The following is a 19137-nucleotide window of genomic DNA, read 5'->3' on the forward strand; positions in this document are numbered from 1 at the left end:
ACACACACACACACACACACGGAAACACACACACACACACACACATGCACACACACACACGGAAACACACACACACACTCACACACACACACACACAGTTATTTGAGTTACTGTTTATGATTGTCGCTGTTGTCAATAGGATCAAAATGTATTTTCTGGGCATATGCACAGGTGTGTGTGTGTGTGTGTGTGCAGGGCTGCCAAGTCTCACGCAATCACCGTGAGACACACGCATTTCAACCAGTTCTCACGCTCTCACGCCGCATTTCTATTTCTCACGGCGAGATTATTTTTTTTTATTTATTTATTTATTTTTTTTATTCCTTGAAAGAAAGCTACCGGACATGAGTTTCGTGGCATCTTTCTGCACGCGCGTTAACTTGAGTCTGCAATCGAAACGGCAGGCGAGCGCTGATGGAAGAACCTGTGTTCACGCGAGCTGCAAGAACGTAGCAAGCAGTGTTGCCAGATTGGGCTACTTTTGGTCACACTGGACGGGTGGATTCGGCAGCTTTTAGACCGGTTGGGCTGGACATTGTCAATTCCGTCTGGCAACCGTGGTAGAAAAATATGTGCATACATTACAACAGGGGTCGGCAATTAGGTTTGGCCTCGGGCCAAAAAAAAATTGAGCCACTAGATGGCGGGCCAGAACATAATCAAAGGCTAATTTAAGTAATTGATTGTTAAAAAATGTGACACGTTCTAATGCTTTGACTTTTCTTTCGAAAAATGTACACATCGCTAGTCAACTAACACAGCTTGTTTTGTGAGCCTGCTAACAATGTAAAGTAGTGTTCTAGTTAACTAGGTAGCAGTCCAATCCATTACGTTGCAGTATTAGGCTTGACTAGCAAGTTTGTGTTGTGATTCTCAACAACGTTGAAACGTAGTTTCACCCTTTTCCATAGTTTTGAATAATAAATATGTGGACTGACGATGTATCGCAGCCTAACTTATTCTAATAATTATTTAACATCGTTTTATTCTGAATTATTCCCCCCTCCTCCCAGACAAGGTCACATTATTTATTATTGGATTGGTTGTTTGCGTGCCGGGTGAAGTTAGCTAAACAGTTAACCTGCTAGCAAGAGAAACATCATGTCACTCTCCAAAGGTCTAAAGAGGAAAGTTGACGGTGGAAACAGGGCATTTAAAGAGGAATGGACAGCGAACTATACGTTCATCCTACCTGGTTTCATCAATGCAGAGCCGTTGTGAGACTCACATCTTCCGTGCTCACGATGTTCCCTTTCTATACAAGTCGTCCTTTTCGTCAATGAATGTGATAAAGACGCACGAGAGGAATCGATTGATGCATAAAAATAAAAATAAACTGCCTGCGGATTAAAGTGACGTCAATATCACCAGATATCAAGCAAATAGTGACCGATGGGAGATGCCACTTTTCACATTAAGTGAGTACCAAGCCTGTCGTTATTGTATTTAATAACCTAATTGTATTTTGTATATTTTGAATGAATGGCTCATTGTACTTATTATCCCTAATAGCGCGTTTGCTCTGTCGTTTCAGGAGCATAGGCCTACCACCACTTTGCGCCGATTTTGTTGTCAATGTTTTTCACAAAATTAAACAGAATTTGCTTTGTTACTGTTCATATGTGTGTTGCAGTCACATACGTAAACATTACGTTTGAACAGTGGCGGGCGGTGCATTTCACACCTAGGCCTTCAGTGATGTCCTACCTGAATTATTCCACCTCTTAATACCATCATTATGACGCCATGGCTCTAGAAACTATACATTTAGACAGAAACGCAGTATAACCGGGCGTTGCCATTGTTATTATAGCGGCACCTTGTCTGGGTGTATTCAATTCATTGCATGAAAACGAAAGCGTCAGTTATTTCCCGAACATTGCGGTCTGTCGATCTCGATAGGAGAACCGTTTCGAGGTTCCATTTAAGGATGGTTATCTTCCTCGTGTTCATACGGTCACGGGGGTGTGTCGTTTTCCATGGTAGCAGCCCGGGAAGTGGTTAGAAGATCGCATTGAAGCCCCACTTACTCACACAACTGAGCCAGGCAACACAACACACATATCTCTATGGACCCCAGGGTCGCTCCGTATGTCTACATCTCTGGCAGAAAACATTAAATCCTTTGTACTCACCAAAACAACTGATTATTTGAACACAAAATCCATCCTCCTTTCTTTCCTCAAGAAGACTTCAATGACTCTGTTGTACAGTTGATCAGTTCCACCAATAAGTCCTTTTACATGGATATCGTCGCTAACGTCGGGGTTCGGCTTGTAGAACAACACCTTCCATCTACACAAATTAGCGAGATCAAGTTTCAGTGTGTTAGCTCCGCCTCCCAATAGTTTGTATCCAATCAAAAGACGTGAAGGGGCTGATCAGGTGCTCCGCCATCCAGAAGGCCCCTTCGTCGGATTTGCTTGGATTTGCTGCCAACTCGAGATCTGACCACGGCACGCCACAGCTCTTTTCTCGCTCACTTTAAATTACAATCTGTACTCGCGCCACTGTTGAATCTGCAGGCGGGCAGATTTCTTGGTACCCTGGCAACACATTATGGCTGAATTTGATTGGATAAAAGCTAAAGGCCAGCCCTCCAAATGTCTGGAAGCAGCGCAACCAAGAGGAAAGCTATGAAATGAAGAGAATAGACTACGGGAATAATTTAATACATATTTGTAGAAAAAAAATATAAAAATTAAATGTATATTCTGATGATGTTTAGGCCAGCAGAGAAGGCCTTGCTGGCCCTGACGGCACACCACTGCGTTTGAATGATTTAATGAGCTGATGTTATTTTTTTCAAACCACACACCGCATGTTGGCTATTTCAGCACCACGCCTTGTCCACCTACTTATGATTCACTATGAGGGGTTCAGCGTCAGTGCGCTTCGGTGCACCCCGCTTCCTGATTGTCTGTCCCTGTGTCATTCACTCTCAACATGGATACAAGTACAATACGCATTATTCAGGTGGAGGTAGATTCTCTATTCGGACATTATAGGCGCGGTGTTGGACTGTCGGTCCGATATTGTAAAAAAAAAAAAAAAAAAAAAATAAATAAAAAATAAGTGGATTCTCAAAATAATCTGCTGGGCCAAATATTATTGGTGACGGGCCAGCAATGGCCCACGGGCCGCCTATTGCCGACCCCTGCATTACAACATCGTATCTGGTAGCCTACTGGACTGGGTTGCACCAATATGGCGTAAGTCATTACTAAATGCAGGCATTTAGTAGTTACTAAACCCCTAGTTGTTACTAGCTAGTTTCAAACTAGTTGTTTACTAATTTCGGTTGCACCACGCCAATCTTTTGCCAATCTTCGCTAGTAAATACTCAGTTTTGGTAACTGTTTTTTGTTTCTCTACTGTAACATAACCAGGTACATTAATAATAATAATTATTATTAATAATTACAATTTACAATACAAATACAACAATTGGGGGTCCCTCAAAAAAAATGTGGGCGCGCCATGCGCGCACAAAATCACCAGACAGGAAAAACCCTGGTATGTACTGTATAACATGATAGCCATCTATGAGCAATGCACTCTATATAAGATGATGACCATGGGTCTTTCTGCTGCTGACCAAGGGGCTGAGTCCTGTTGATGGGGCCCAATTTTTCTTTTACTGTATTTGTTTATTAAGATTTCATAAATATGATATATTGTCTGAATTTTTTTCTTGTTTTATAAAATGTTAATTATTTTCATTTCTTGTGCTGGTTTATTATGAACAACATGTAAAATTGCAGGAAACTAGCACAAATAATTGGGTGGGAGAGAGGGGCCGCCGCTGCCAAAACGTGCACAGTTTTGGGTCGCTCCACCGCCAAAAAATCTCACTCCAAACTTTTGGTGAAACTTGGCAGCCCTGGTGTGTGTGTGTGTGTGTGTGTGTGTGTGTGTGTGTGTGTGTGTGTGTGTGTGTGTGAGTGTGCGTGTGTGTGCACGCATGTGTGTGTGTGCGTGCGTGCATGCGTGAATTTGTGCGTGCATGCGTGCGTGTGTGCGTGCGTGCGTGCGTGGATGCGTGCATGCGTGCGTGCGTGTGTGTGTGGACCTGTGCAGGTGGAGGAGTCCCGGCCAGTGATGGTGTACCCCGGGTCACAGGTGCAGTGGGTGGTTCCCTGGACCTGGGAGCAGCGGGACGGGCGGACGGACGGCCAGGCGGTCGCCACCGGCAACAGGGTGGCAGCGGCTGCGGGGGAGGTGGCGGCCGAGGTGTTCGTCATGGTTACGAACACTGAGGGAGGGAAGAGAGAAAGAGAGGGATGAAGGAAAAGAGTGAAACTGATGATGTCTGTCTGTCTGTCTGATGATATCTGTCTGTCTGTCTGTCTGATGATAACTGCCTGTCTGTCTGTCTGTCTGTCTGTCTGTCTGTGTGATGATATCTGTCTGTCTGTCTGTCTGTCTGTCTGATGATGTATGTCTGTCTGTCTGTCTGTCTGATGATATCTATCTGTCTGTCTGTCTGTCTGTCTGTCTGATGATATCTGTCTGTCTGTCTGTCTGATGAAATCTGTCTGTCTGTCTGTCTGTCTGTCTGTCTGATGATATCTGTGTCTGTCTGATGATATCTGTGTCTGTCTGATGATATCTGTCTGTCTGTCTGTCTGTCTGTCTGATGATATCTGTCTGTCTGATTATATCTGTCTGTCTGTCTGTCTGATGTCTGTCTGTCTGATGATATCTGTCTGTCTGTCTGTCTGATGATATCTGTCTGTCTGTCTGTCTGTCTGATGATATCTGTCTGTCTGTCTGATGATATCTGTCTGTCTGTCTGTCTTATGATATCTGTCTGTCTGATGATATCTGTCTGACTGTCTGTCTGTCTGTCTGTCTGTCTGATGATATCTGTCTGTCTGATGATATCTGTCTGACTGTCTGTCTGTCTGTCTGTCTGTCTGATGATGTCTGTCTGTTTGATGATATCTGTCTGTCTGTCTGTCTGTCTGATGATATCTGTCTTTCTGTCTGATGATATCTGTCTGTCTGTCTGTCTGATGATATCTGTCTGTCTGTCTGTCTGATTATATCTGTCTGTCTTTATGATGATATCTGTCTGTCTGTCTGATGATATCTATCTGTCTGTCTGTCTGTCTGATGATATCTGCCTGTCTGTGTGTGTGTCTGTCTGTCTGTCTGTCTGTCTGATGATATCTATCTATCTATCTATCTATCTATCTATCTATCTATCTATCTATCTATCTATCTATCTATCTGTCTGTCTGTCTGTCTGTCTGATGATATCAGCGAGCCATACAGAGGTCAGCAAGTACTTTTTTTCCACCTTTTTTCCATCATGGAACTATTTACAGTAAGCTCCAGGAAAAGTTGAGCAACAGTCTTGGACTGATTTGCAGTCCTGAGTTATATGTATTTAAACATGGCAGTCTCTCCCAAACACTGTTGACCTAGGTTTCACAGTGCTGCTCAGATCTTCTCTCTCTATAGTATGAGTGTGTGTGTGTGTGTGTGTGTGTGTGTGTGTGTATGTGTGTGTGTGTGTGTGTGTGTGTGTGTGTGTGTGTGATGGACTGTAGCTTGTCAAAGACAGTAAATAAGAGGAGCCCTCACAGGCCCAGCAGTGTTCGGACACGCCAACTTCCACATGGTCAAAGTACATTCAAACCTCGATCAGCCTGTGTGTGTGTGTGTGTGTGTGTGTGTGTGTGTGTGTGTGCGTGTGTGCGCATGTGTGTGTGTGTGTCCCGAGGGGGAGCCGTGAAAACAAACAGACGGAGAGAAACAAAACCGAACTGGGCTGCATTGATTCCCTGGTCCCCCCCCCCCCCCCCCCGGACCCCCAGAGTGTGTGTACGCTAACTCCAGCCAGCCAGAACCCGAGCAGGGGAATGGGCCTGGGCCTGGGCCCCTCACACTGCTGCCTGTGTGATGGACACCTCCTTATGTCTGTACTGTGGTTCCCCATGAAGGAGGTTGATACTGTAAACACCACCACTGGCTCTCCCTGTCTGTCACTCAACTGTACCTGGGCACATCCTGGGCGGGTATTGTACATCCATACATGCCCTCTCGATCCCATATCCCCTCCCCTCTTCTCCAATCCATTTCCTCCGACATCCTTCTTTTACCTTACCACCGTAATCAACTCCCCCTTATCCACAGGATCTGTCCCGGCTGCCTTCAAGAGAGGCAGAGTCAAACCTCTCCTCAAGAAACCTACCCTTGACCCGTCCTCTGTCCACAACTACAGACCGGTATCCCTTCTCTCCTTCCCTTCCAAAACCCTTGAACGTGCTGCATCTAAACAACTGACTGACTATCTCCGGAAGATGGAACATCTGGACCCCCACCAATCCGGCTTCAAGGCTGGGCACTCTACTGAGACTGCTCTCCTTGCTGTCACGGAGGCCCTCCACTCTGCTCAAGCTTCCTCCCACTCCTCAGTTCTCATCTTCCTGGACCTGTCCGCTGCCTTCGACACAGTCAACCACCAGATCCTTCTCTGCATCACCTCAGAACTGGGCATCTCTGGCACCACACACTCCTGGTTTGATTCCTACCTGGCGGGTCGCTCCTACCAGGTGACTTGGAGAGAATCGTTGTCTTCTCCACAAACCCTCACCAGTGGGGTACCCCAGGACTCTGTCCTAGGGCCTCTACTGTTCTCCCTCTATACCAAGTCTCTTGGCTCTGTAATCTCCTCACATGGGTTCTCTTACCACAGCTATGCAGATGACACTCAACTCTTCCTGTTCTTCCCCCCCTCTGACCTACATGTGGCAACACGTGTCTCTGCATGTCTTGCTGACATCTCTACATGGATGTCAGCCCACCATCTAAAGCTCAACCTTAACAAGTGAAGAGAACTACTATTCATCCCTGAGAAAGCCTGCCCTCTCCAAGACTTCTCCATCACAGTGGAGAACTCTACTGTAACCCCCTCCCAGACAGCCAAGAACCTCACAGTGACAGCACGCTCCTGCAGATTCTTCGTTTACAACATCAGAAGGATACGACCATTCCTCACCAGAGAAGCAGCGCAACTCTAGACCCAGTCACTGGTCATCTCCCGCCTTGACTACTGCAATGCACTCCTGGCCGCGCTCCCCGCCTCCGCCATCAGACCTCTGCAGCTCCTCCAGAATGCTGCTGCCTGTCTGGTGTTCAATCTCCCTAAATTTCCCATAAATTCTCATGTTACCCCCCTCCTTCGCATCCTGCACTGGCTCCCGATAGCAGCTTGCATCAGAGCCTGGTGCTTTCCTACCAGGCAGCAAAACGGACAGCCCCTGCCTACCTGCAGGCAATGATCACCCCCCAAACATCAGCCCGTTCACTCCGCTCTTCCACCTCTACTAGTCGACTGGCCCCACCACCCCTACACCAACACGGCAGTTGCACTGCACGGTCACGTCTCTTCACTATACTGGCACCCCGCTGGTGGAATGAGCTTCCCACGGCTGTCAGAACTGCAGTCACTCCCCATCTTCCGCCAGAGACTGAAGACCCATCTCTTCAGGTTGAACCTTAACTGCTCCTCTTGAGACATCTACTACCCCCCAGCACTGTGCCTCCTGAGACACCTGCTTCCCCCTATACTGCGTCTCCAAAGAGTCTACTCCTTATACTGTTTCTCCTGTGTCAAAAAATAAAGAAAGAAAGAAAATCTTTCTTTCTTCTTCTATCACGATGAAGGCCAATGGCCTCTGGCCTGAGCTAGATTACTCTTCCTGCTTCGACTGGTGAATTGATGATTCACTTGCTTAGTCAAATGTATTGATTGTAAGTCGCTTTGGAATAAGGCGTCTGCTAAATGCCAAAAATGCAAATGTAGATGCATACATGTGTGACAGCAGCTGGTGAAAGCAGGAATAAGTCGGCAACCGACCAAATGATCAGACTTGTACATTTTTCAGAATAAAAGTCTGAACGTGAACGGCCCGTCGGTTGCCGACTTGTTCCTGGTTTCACCAGCTGCCGTTACATATGGCTGTACCCCGTGTTTACATTTGTGCCTAACGACAGTAGTTCAAACAGTCCTGATGTTGCTACGGTGCAGCATGATGTCTACTGTGCATGTGTGTCAGTGGAGGCTGGTGCGGGTAGAAATTGGAGGACGGGCTCATTGTAAAGCTATGGAACAGAAAGAACAATGATATTATAAACACTCTGTGTTTTATACCGTTCCTCATAGTGTTCCATGCCTTCAAATGAGCCCGTCCCTCCCCATTTCTGCCTCCACCAGCCTCCACCCTGAAGTCAGTGCCTCCACCAGCCTCCACCCTGAGGTGAGTGTGTGTGGACGGCCTGTTGGGGGTGCTGTGTTCTACCTACATGTTGGTACAGGGCTCTGGCAGGTGGCTCCGGCCCAGCCTTTGGCACAGGTGCAGGAGAACTGGTTCACCTCGTCCACACACGCCCCCCCGTTCAGGCAGGGAGAGGAGGCACACTCGTTTATGTCTGGGAAGAGACAGAATGAAGAGGTAGTCGAGTGAGAAGAAAGAGGGTGAGTGAGGCAGAGGTAATAGTAGTAGCTCTCGAAAACTCTAGTCCCGCTAGACAAGACAAGATACAAGCTAATGTGTAACCCAATAACTGTGATACATGAACCAAAGAGGACGTACTCTCAGTGTGTGTGTGTGTGTGTGTGTGTGTGTGTGTGTGTGTGTGTGTGTGTGTGTATGTGTGTGTGTGTGTGTGTGTGTGTGTGTGTGTGCATGCGTGCGTGCATGTGTGTGCGAGCGTGCGTGTATGTGCGTGTGTGTGTGTGTGTCCACACACTTGTGTACTGGATCTGACCAGAGTGAAGGGATGCCCTGGCTCTCTCAGTGTCTTTGAAGCTTTATCTAAACGTTAGTGAGCTGTCAGAGTGGGCCTCGGCTGACATATCACATGTGTCACCGCGTTTAATAACCCCTCTGGATGACCAAGACAGTACATAAAAAGGAAATATGATCACGGGACAGGATATGAGAGGCGAGCATCTTATCTAGACAGAAAAGACAAAAAGAGAGAGAAAGAGAGATAAAAAAAGAAAGAGAGAGAGAGAGAGAGAGAGAGAGAGAGAGGGGACGCCACAAAAGAGAATGGCGACAGGGAGAGAGATGGACAGAGCAGATAAAGAGATGAGTGACGGAGGTGGAAAAGTGGGGAGGAGAAGGGCGGATATGGGAGGAGGGAGTGTGTGGGGGGGGGGGTCGAAGGGAGCACTAGACAGTGGCCAGAAGAGGAGAAGAGTAGATACTCCCCCCCCGCCTCCCTCCATCCCCCCTTCTGCCCTCCCAGGGTTGGGGTAGGGCCCCAGAGGTAGAACTCACTGCGACAGGTGGGCTGCAAGCCGCTCCAGACGAGACTCTCCTGACATGTTCTGCTCTCCGCCCCCACCAACTCGTAACCCGCGTCGCACAGGAAGTGAATCTCGTGTCCCGCCGTCTGCACTTTACCCAGCTTCCTGCCATTGGCCGGCGCCTCCAGCTTCGGGCAGGTGCCTGTCGGACAGAGGGAGGGACGGGGCAGCGTGTGTGAAGAGGTTGTGCGGTCGTGTGTCAAAGTCTTGTCAAGCTTTATTGTCAATCCAATATATGTCCAATATATGTAGAATCCAATATATATACAGACATACAGAGGGCTGAAATTGCGTAAATTGTGTGTGTGTGTGTGTGTGTGGGCTCACGGTTGGTTGTTTCGGAGGTGGTGTTCGGTGCGGTGTGTGGCTGTGTGCAGGCAGACTCACCGTTGTGGGCCTTAGGGGTCTGTTTGGGAGCGGTGCTCTGCAGCAGGTTGATCTTCTTCCTCAGGGTGCGGAGACTCTGCAGGTACGACGCCTCGTGGGCCGAGAGAAGCTTCTGGACCTGCTTCAGAGAGCTCTGCATCTCCTGCCTGCCGGGACAGTCCTGTGAGGACAGGGGAGGTCAGAGACAGAGGGAACATAGTACATTCATTCAATATGTATAGTCCCTAAAGGCCAGTTTGTTTACACAGTTAGTTAAAAAAAAAAAAAAAAAAAAAATTGTACAGGAGCATGGTAGCCTGCATTTTTATGAAGTGGCAGATGGCATTAGGCCACAAAGAGCACTTTCATTCCATACGTAGTCAGATGCAGTTATTCGGACTCAGTTCAGGGAGTGTGTGACAGAGAAGGCTGAAGGCAGAACTAACTGTTACATCAGCTTTCTGGAGTTTGACTTGACTACATTAGAATTGTTGTCACAGGAAAGAACACGCACACTGCAGATTGAGCCAATTAAGTGATTGTCTCTACATCATTAAAATTCACTGTACAGAGCAAAGCAATTAAGATTTGACATAGATTATATGCCGTGACATACAGGACTAAAACGTAATTGCTATGTAGTCAAAACCGATGAGGCAGATAAAGTGTGAATGCCTGGCAGGGAAGGTCCGGTACATCTCTGCCTGGGCTTAGTGAGTCGCTAACCTCGTCCCCAGGCTACTGCTACAGCATATAAATGACTGAATGAATGAAATGATGAATGAAATAACAATGACTCAAATCTGGCCTTCGCTGGAGTGAACTTTACTGAGTAAAGTACTTTTTATTATTTAATTTCAGCGAATCATGCGGCTGCCGGGTGTATCTTTGAATCAATAAAGTGTGGTGTGGGAGCACTCAGGGTAAAGCCAATGTATATGCGCTGTCCGTTTTCGACACTTTCTATTGGCTTCATGAAGGCAAGGCCAAGTTTGACGCGTTGGACCTTTCTTGCATTTGGGTGGAAGTGTTATGGAAGTGGTAATGTGACAAGTGAGTAGCTATCCGTGCTACTACAAACCGACTGGGCTGGTGAATACAGAGATCGTGGAGAACCATCAGGGAGGTAGGCCTGCGTCACTGCTTCAGTGCTCACAGGGTCATGTTTTTGAACTCTAACGCACCTGGGATCGTCAAACGTGGTGAATGGTGAATGAATTCATTCAGAGCTGACATTATCCCCCCTTGGCTGTCTGACCTGCACGTGAACCAAGAAGCTCTGTGCACACATGGGCGTCTGAAGGGAACTACGCCTCACAAGCGAGTCAGTCGTCAGACATACTGTAGCTGCAGTGTTGGTACGGTGTCGGCTTCTGCCTCGGTCTTTAAGTTAGAGCAGAAATTTGCTGTTCTGTGGGGTTCCAGTGGGTCCAGTGCTGTTCTCTGGGGGTCCAGACGTTCGCTGTGAGAAACTAGCGGTTGTGTTTGCTGGCAGTATGAGCAGAGACTTAGAACTCCCTATACAGTGAAACTACACTAGGACCTAGAATACACGGCTGAATACTGCAATGTCATACTGCACCTGAGATATAGAGTTTCTACCCAGCTTGTTGTCCAGGGCCCAGGTGTTCAAAATGTTTAATCTGGATCAGAATGATCCTAATTCTTTTTTGCTATCCAGTGTCAGAACGAGCTACCTGATTTCCCCCAATACGACTCAAAATCAGCCAGATAGATCTAATCCTGGATAGCAAAAAAGAATCAGGATCATTCTGATCCAGATTACGTTTTGAATAACTGGGCCCTGGTCTGAGCTTATATCAACTGTTCTGTCTCGTTAGCCCAGGACCGGTGTCTGTACATTCAGACAGTCGATGGAATGAAGAGCCTGGAGGCAGGTATTACATAATGTTATGTAACCAATGCTATATGTAATATCAGGAGAGGAGGAAGAGGAGGAAGAGGAGAAGGTGAGATCTGGTAAGAGTTAAGGTGACTAACCTCTCTGATATCTCCTTGGGCTATCACTTAATGTTTGAAGAAGGGGTGGGCGGAGGAAGGTTTGGGGTCAGACTGTGTGTCAGAAACATCCAGCGGCTAAACATCCATCCCCTGCGTTCCAGGGTACGCGGGGTACAGCCTCTCTTCTCATTGGCTGAAAGAACCAGGGTGTGGTAGTAGAAGTATTTTCTCTTGCTCTCTCTCTCTCTCTCTCTCTCTCTCTCTCTCACACACTCCTCTCATGCATGTTTTCAGAAAGCCAATTAGTGTTTTCATCCGGCAGGACTTATGTAAGAAGAGTCAATATTTAGTCGTCTTGTGAAAACACCTGGCTGATTGAGAGACCGGGCTGGGAGCTGGAGAGACATCAGGCAGGGGGCGGAGGGGGTAGGGGGTGGAGGGGGCAGGGGGCGGAGGGCGTAGGGGGTGGAGGGGGCAGGGGGAGGAGGGGGCAGGGGAGGCTGAGGTTGGTCAATGACAGATAATGTTCTCTTTCTGCCTCTGCCGCAAAACATTTCATGTGGCAGTGATGTTATTTCGGACACCTTTAAGTCTCATTCAATGGCTTCTGAGCTAGTCTTCGAATCCAGAACTCTGCAATAGACCTATCGCTAAGCCACGCCCCAAAATAGAAATTGTCCAGTCACATCACAGCAAAAGTCACTACAGGCAGAAAACTCGGACAAACAACTCGCTAATATCTGATGGTGAAAAGCTTCTAGACAAAATATTCTTGTCACCTTTAAAAAAACATTGTCTATTACTTGCTGTGGTAAATCAGAAATTTGAACATTTGTCATTGAATGTCATTCAGTCACGGTCGGTCAGTCAGTCACTGTCTGAAGAATTTGAGCAAGCATTGTTTGTTTGTCCGAGTTTTCAAAGGGGCCGTGGCTTAGCGATAGGTCTATTGCGAAGACCAAGGTAGCAGTACCAGCCGTGGTGGGGGGAATGCAGGGATTTAACTTCTCTCAATTAATTCTCTAGGCCAGAAAGGTGTAGAAATGTTCTTCTCAGCTCAGCGTTGTCCTTGCCCAATTATGTAATCACTCCATGGTCTCATACCTTGGGTGTGAGTCATCGTGCCAGGACAAGACCAAGTCAGAGAGTCAGTGGAGGCACACTAATGAGATCTGGACAGGTTTCTTACACAGCTCATTATCACATAGTTCATCTCACCCACCTGAATGTGTTCAACCTCTATTGGATCTAAGGGTATGAAATTAAGAGTTTATTATTATTCGACTGAACAACTGAAAAGCAAAGCAGCGACTGCTTACAAGATGTTTCCTTCAAAGCTAGCATGCTGCATACACCAGCACACACACACACACACACACACACACACACACACACACACACACACACAGCTCCAGGCAGTGTGTGACTCAGTAGAGACCTATGGCCCTGGACGCAGTGGAGGGGTTTAGCAGTTTACTGTTGAGTCTATTCATAGAGATGGGCCTCCCTGTGTCTGGACATGTATGTCAGGGGCCGTGGTCAGTCTGTGCGGCTTGCCAGTGAATTGAGGTTGCTGCGGGCATGATTGAAGTGTCCTTGATAATGTGGCAATGACCATACAATGACCAAAGAACACACTGCCCAGCAGGACCTGATTGTCACTTCAGCTGCACGGGTTTTGCCCTTCAAAGGCGGTAGCCTAGAGGTTAGAGATGCCGGCTAGCAATCGGAAGGTTGCTCGTTCGATCCCCGCCTCAGGAATGAGCTGTGTGTGAGCTGGTGAAATGAAATGAAAGCCTATGCATGAAAAGGACATTCAGGACACACAACCTTTCTCTGAGGTCTATTTTTTTCTCAGCTGTAAATCATTCCATGATATTCACCTACTGTTGTCTGTCTCAGGTCATTAGAGATCAAGGTATTCTAGGTAAAAGGTTATCTTTGATAGTTCATCAATCTGACTATGAGACTAAGGTTACCATAATACACCATCAAATCTTAGTCTAAATATAAAGTTAAATACAAGACGTTTATTTTTTTATGTAGTTTGGATCACAACATCTGACTGCATTATCAGTGAAAACGATTGTATATACTGTTTGATCAGATCGTAAATCCAGTAAGCACTACCTTGTCTCTTAATATCACCCATGTGCCCTCGTGACACAACACAGGCAGAGCCTCACGCGCGCGGGAAAAGACTCACCTGCCCAAATGCGGAGAGGAACGGGCAAAGACACAGGAACACAAAGACAACTTCCGTCCGAATCATTTTTCAGGTAATCCTGCAGTGCGTTGTAGAGTACAGTATAGTCAAATATCCTGCCTCGTGTAGGTTTGGGGTGTACTCCTTGTGGACTGATTTTCCAGTGAGTAAATGCTGCTTATAAGTACCTTGGTGGTATTCGCTAAGAAACGCTACTCATTCATTCACATGCCAGACCGAGTTGTGAAAGTGGAACCTTCATGGAATGTCAGGTTTACCCTTTGAGAACCAATCAGGGAATGAGGATAAAAACCTGTTGACCACATTTTTTTACAGGAGAACTGTGGCAGAGACCCGCATATTTGTACTCATACCTTTTTTTGGAAGGCACATGGCACATTTCCTCCCTCATGAAAGCCGCTCAGTCGTGGAATTTGTAAAGCTGGAGGAAAAACAAAAATTGAGCGAGGGAATCTAAACAGATTTCCGCACGGTCCGCTGGGCAACAGGGGATCATGCCAGTCAAAGCTCAGACAGGCTCAGGCCGACACACAGCTTTGAGGGAGGCTTTATTACTATTTGCATTATTAAATAGTACATTTGTGTTCTGGCCAGGGTATTGACTATTGGCTTACACTGAAAAAGTTTCCGGTTGAATGAGTGTGCTTTGGGAACATTTCTTTTAACCCCCCCCCCCCCCCCCCCCCCCCATAGGAATGGCTGGTATGTGAGATTACACAACAAATAAATGGATCACACAATTGTAGGTATATACGTACATGACCATTACATGAGAGAGAGAGAGAGAGAGAGAGAGAGAGAGAGAGAGAGAGAGAGAGAGAGAGAGAGAGAGAGAGAGAGAGAGAGAGAGAGAGAGAGAGAGAGAGAGAGAGACTCTGTATCAGAGTGTATGATCGTTTGAAGCACGTTCCTCAGTAGAAAGTAGAGGTGGTGTGCCCTCTGCAGGAGTGAATGCCCATCACCTAACCTGCCTGTTCCTGTCCATCCTATTCTACCTGACGTTGGTTCGACATAGAGGGTGGTGGGTTGCTGTCCCTAGCCCTCCCCACAGACTGATGGTGATAGCTGTCATGTCCTGTAGATGTAAATCGTCTCCAGACCCGGGGTCGTGTTTCACTTCCCACACTGGGGCCGTCACAGACCTGTCACCGGGTTAGATCTAATCCCAGCACCAGGCAGCACCACACGTAGGCCTACCTCCTTATGTGTGTACCCCGTTTAAGAGTCAATCTCTCCCGACAACCTGCTCGTAAAATGGGCGTGGCCGGCAATCGTAAATGTCAAATGTGTTCAATACTTACGACCAGAAATCCTAGGGTTGCCAGATTTTTTGGTGGAATTAGCGGTTTTAGACTGTGGTTAGGGTGGAAAATGTCATTTCCATCTGGCAACCCTGCTCGCGAGTCCAACTATAACGTGGATGGAATGTAGCCAATCAAGAAGCGAGCTGACTTCTTCTTTTCGTTATTCGGCACTTTATTTGCCCTGTCGCACATGGTTGTCTCGTACAGGTCAGTCAGGGTACTACGTTAGATAATAATAACTTTATTTGTATAGCGCTTTTCCTGCAAACGTTGCGGCTCAAAGTGCTTTAATCATTATATAATCTTAATTTAATTATTTTGTAATTTAAAGGCAATATTAAAAGGATGGGTTCACGCGAGATTTCTGGCTTGGGGAACGAGACTCTAGAGAGTCTGGAGTCTGTCGTAACGAAAATCTTTATGTCTGTGGGGTGCTGAAATGGGGAAATCGGCACACACCACACACAATACGATCAAGGCTGTTCAATCCAAGATTTTGTTTCTTCATGTGTGGGGTCTGTCTCAGTTAAGATTTCGGTTAAGATTTTGAAAATCCTTATGTGTGTACCCAGCTTAAAGCCCGGTACACACGTAAGGATAATCTGGCCGATTTTGGCCCGATTTCCCCCCTTCTGACCAAGGACAGCAAACACCCGATTATCGGATGGCTCTAAAGATTATCCTACAAGATTATCCTGTGGTGTGAGGTGTGGAATGTAGCCAATCAAGAAGCGAGCTGACTGACTGATCTTTATGTATTTTATGCATCTTCTTCTTTACGTTCTTCGGCACTTCATTTGCCCTGTCACACATGGCTGCCTCATACAGGTCTGTCAGGGCACTACTACCCTGATCACGCGAGATTTCTGCCTTGGGGGACGAGACTCTAGACTGTCGTAGGACAGATCTTTATGTATGTGGTGTGCTGTATTGGGAATATCGAAGCACACCACACACAATACTGTTCAATCCATGATTTGTTATCTTCTGGGGTCTGTCTCAGATAAAACATCTTTATGTATGTACCAGGCTTTACTCACTGATAGGATTCGTCGGTAGCAGTGTTCTGTCTAACCTAGATGAGTGATGATGACGCTATAGGAGGGGTGAGAGCAGGGTAGTGTCGTAGACAGCCCGTGGCCAGGGAACGGTTTGAGAGTGACTGATTGACTGACTCTCGGCTCTTCAGCGAGGGGGGGCTCTGTCCACTATAGCCCCTAGTTGTACTGTAATATCTTTCATTTCATACGGAAACACGAGATGGGACACAATCCTGTGAGATCCCCTCTCTAATGAGAACCAGAACAGCTCGGCGAGTTGAGACTGTTAATAGTGTTTCTCCCCCCGCTCCCCCCTGCGCCTACACCCCTGTCCTTGGGTTTCTGCACGAGAACCCATAGAGGATTCTGCACCCTCAAACAAAGTCATAGAGTCTTGAGAAACACTCATAGATGTTGAGAGATCTACTGAGAACTTACATGGTATTGCTGGCCATCAAGAAGTTGGAAAAGTAGGACACTGGATGAGCTGTCTTCCTGTGTGCCAGAGTGGTGTAGTTGGCAGGGTTGGGGGGTTTTGTTGTGATGATCAGACAGGATTGAGTGCTGGAACTTTCCTTTGAGCGAAGAAGACAACCTTTGTCGCTCTCTACTGATCACCATCAGGCAGAGCCTCAGGGTCCCCAAACTGTCCTCAAAATATCAGCAGCACTCTCTCTAAAGAAACTGGCATCGATTGAAATGAAACTGCTGGCAACGACAGAAATGATAGAGCCAAAAATATCCCCCTGAACATAATCTTCAGAAGGCACTCTTATCCTAAATAACTTTGAAAGGGACATTGAAATTCTCAAATCAATGTCATTCACAATGTGGTATGCTCAGTACAGCAGGCACGTGCCGTGAGCTTTTAGATTGGGTAAGCATAAGATATAGAAATACACATAATTACACATACACGCTATCAGTGAACGCAGTTTCAAGGAAATGCAATTTTGATGCCATAGAACCCGCTAATAAACGGTAGTGTCACTTTGTGATCAGATTACCAAAAACAAAAAAAACAGTTGCCAGTTTCGACTATATCAGGGGTGCTCATTGTTCAATCTTTTTTGAACCAAGATCTTTTCAAGTAGCCAGCCTGCTGAAATCTACAAGTCCAGTTTCAACATCGCAAACGCACACACGCACAACACAGACACACCGTTTCCATCCTCCATAGTAAACTCACAACACACTTTCTTTTCACACTTTGTCACACAGGCACTTAGCTCTCGGCATTTAGCCAGTAGTTGTGTTTTTCCAGTTCAGTCCAGTCTACGAAATCCCTTTAGGTCGCTGACAGTAATGTCCATATTCACAAAATCAAGCAAGTTATCCTTATTGATTATTATTATTTAGATCGTTTGAGCTAGCTAGCATAAGCTATTCTGCCGGGCGAGAGGTGAAATGTTAAGTGAACTTGAAAGTGATGAGAGCCAATCAGTAGCTCTTATCGGAATGAAAGACCTACTGATTGGCTGTAAGCATGCTTACCATGGCCACATTAAACAGCGGGCTGAGGCATCGGAAAAAAAATAAAAATACATTTTCACACATTCGAATGTACGCGAGGGAAAGCAGAGAGAGAAGTGCTTATAATGTAACGCAATGCAAGCAGAGTAGGGAGTGCTTACTACTGCAGGTGGCGCTAAAAATGCAACGTCAAAATGAATGACTCCTGCTGCCCTGGGACCTAAAATACGACTCTTTTAATGAAAACAAACAAACGGTTACATGCACTTTTATTTTAATATTTTCACGGTCCTTTTTTATTTTTTCGTTGGGTAAGCACTGCTTACTCTGCTTATATGGACGGCACGTCCCTGCAGTACAGTACTGTTGAATTCAGTCTGGGGAGTGTGGCGTACTGTAGCCTCACTGAGGTGAACTTGTCATGCTAACTTTCGGCATCTACTGCAGTAGTACTCATGTTGAAAGAAGATTTGGAGATCTCTCTTCATGGTATGTGTGAGCATCATCAATGTTCACAATGATGTTGTTCCATTCTGTTGTTCCACACACACACGTACACACGCACGCACGCAGGCAGACACACACGCACGCACGCACGCACGCAGGCACTCACATGCATGCATGCACACACGGACACACACACGCACGCACGCGCACACACACACACACACACACACACACACACACACACACACACACACACACACACACACACACACACACACACTCTCTTTTCTTGGGAAAACCTTCTCTTGTCCCATGTGCCAGACTGTCTCTGGCCTTAACTGGAAATGAAACATTTTGACTGTGAGTCAGAAGTTGGAGATGTCATTTTCATGATCTCAGTGATACTGATGTCTGTCTGGCCTGGTTGAGGTTCTTGTCCAACACCCAATAGTCTGTTGTTTATCAAGGTGATTTAACTTGCATAATATGTATATGTATTTTTAAAAAGTACTGTAAAAGTACACAGACAAGTACCGTAATTGATAGTAATAGGCTATAGGTGCCGTTTTTCTATATTGTTTTATAGTGCTTATATACTATAAAATCCAAGTCACCATTCGTGTTTCACACATGTGATCAATTATCCGTTGTCTATGTGATTGTCTAACTTTATTTGACTAAGGAATGGGTTGATTCAACAGCATTAACAATCTAACCCTTGATTGGGAAAGATCAAAGATAGGCAGCAACGTTTGGTTGATTTCACTTTCATCGTGGGTAAATGTCTGAATAGAGTTTTAGACGAAATCTTTTCACATATGCGACTTAATACTGTGTGGTTAATGCTTAAGCGGGTCTTTCAAACTCAGTTGTCTTTGTGGTTTTCCGGCTGGTCGTGTGTCATTCAAGTTTGAATAGGCAGAGGAGAGCAACTATGTGCGCCTGAGTGGAGAGTTGCAAAACTTGGGGAGTTGCGAGCGAGAGAGAGGA

General features: G+C 46.3%; 1 protein-coding gene across 1 annotated transcript in view; it reads right to left on the reverse strand.

The window, feature by feature from the left end:
• The window catches only part of LOC308165364 (fibulin-7), a gene marked incomplete at its 3' end in the record, with an annotated part of 16520 nt that extends 2541 nt beyond the window's left edge, over nt 1-13979 (reverse strand). The window contains exons 1-5 of the mRNA XM_080539521.1: nt 13863-13979; nt 9716-9875; nt 9300-9470; nt 8317-8442; nt 4073-4255 (exon numbers count right to left, since the gene is read on the reverse strand). Of these exons, the coding sequence (XP_080395647.1) occupies nt 4073-4255; nt 8317-8442; nt 9300-9470; nt 9716-9875; nt 13863-13928 (706 nt within the window). The 5' untranslated portion in view covers nt 13929-13979. The remainder of the gene's footprint in view (nt 1-4072; nt 4256-8316; nt 8443-9299; nt 9471-9715; nt 9876-13862) is intronic.
• Nucleotides 13980-19137: the final 5158 nt, after the last annotated feature.

This window comes from Nansenia antarctica (assembly GCF_963989245.1).
Source record: "Nansenia antarctica genome assembly, chromosome: 1".
NCBI lineage: Eukaryota > Metazoa > Chordata > Actinopteri > Argentiniformes > Microstomatidae > Nansenia > Nansenia antarctica.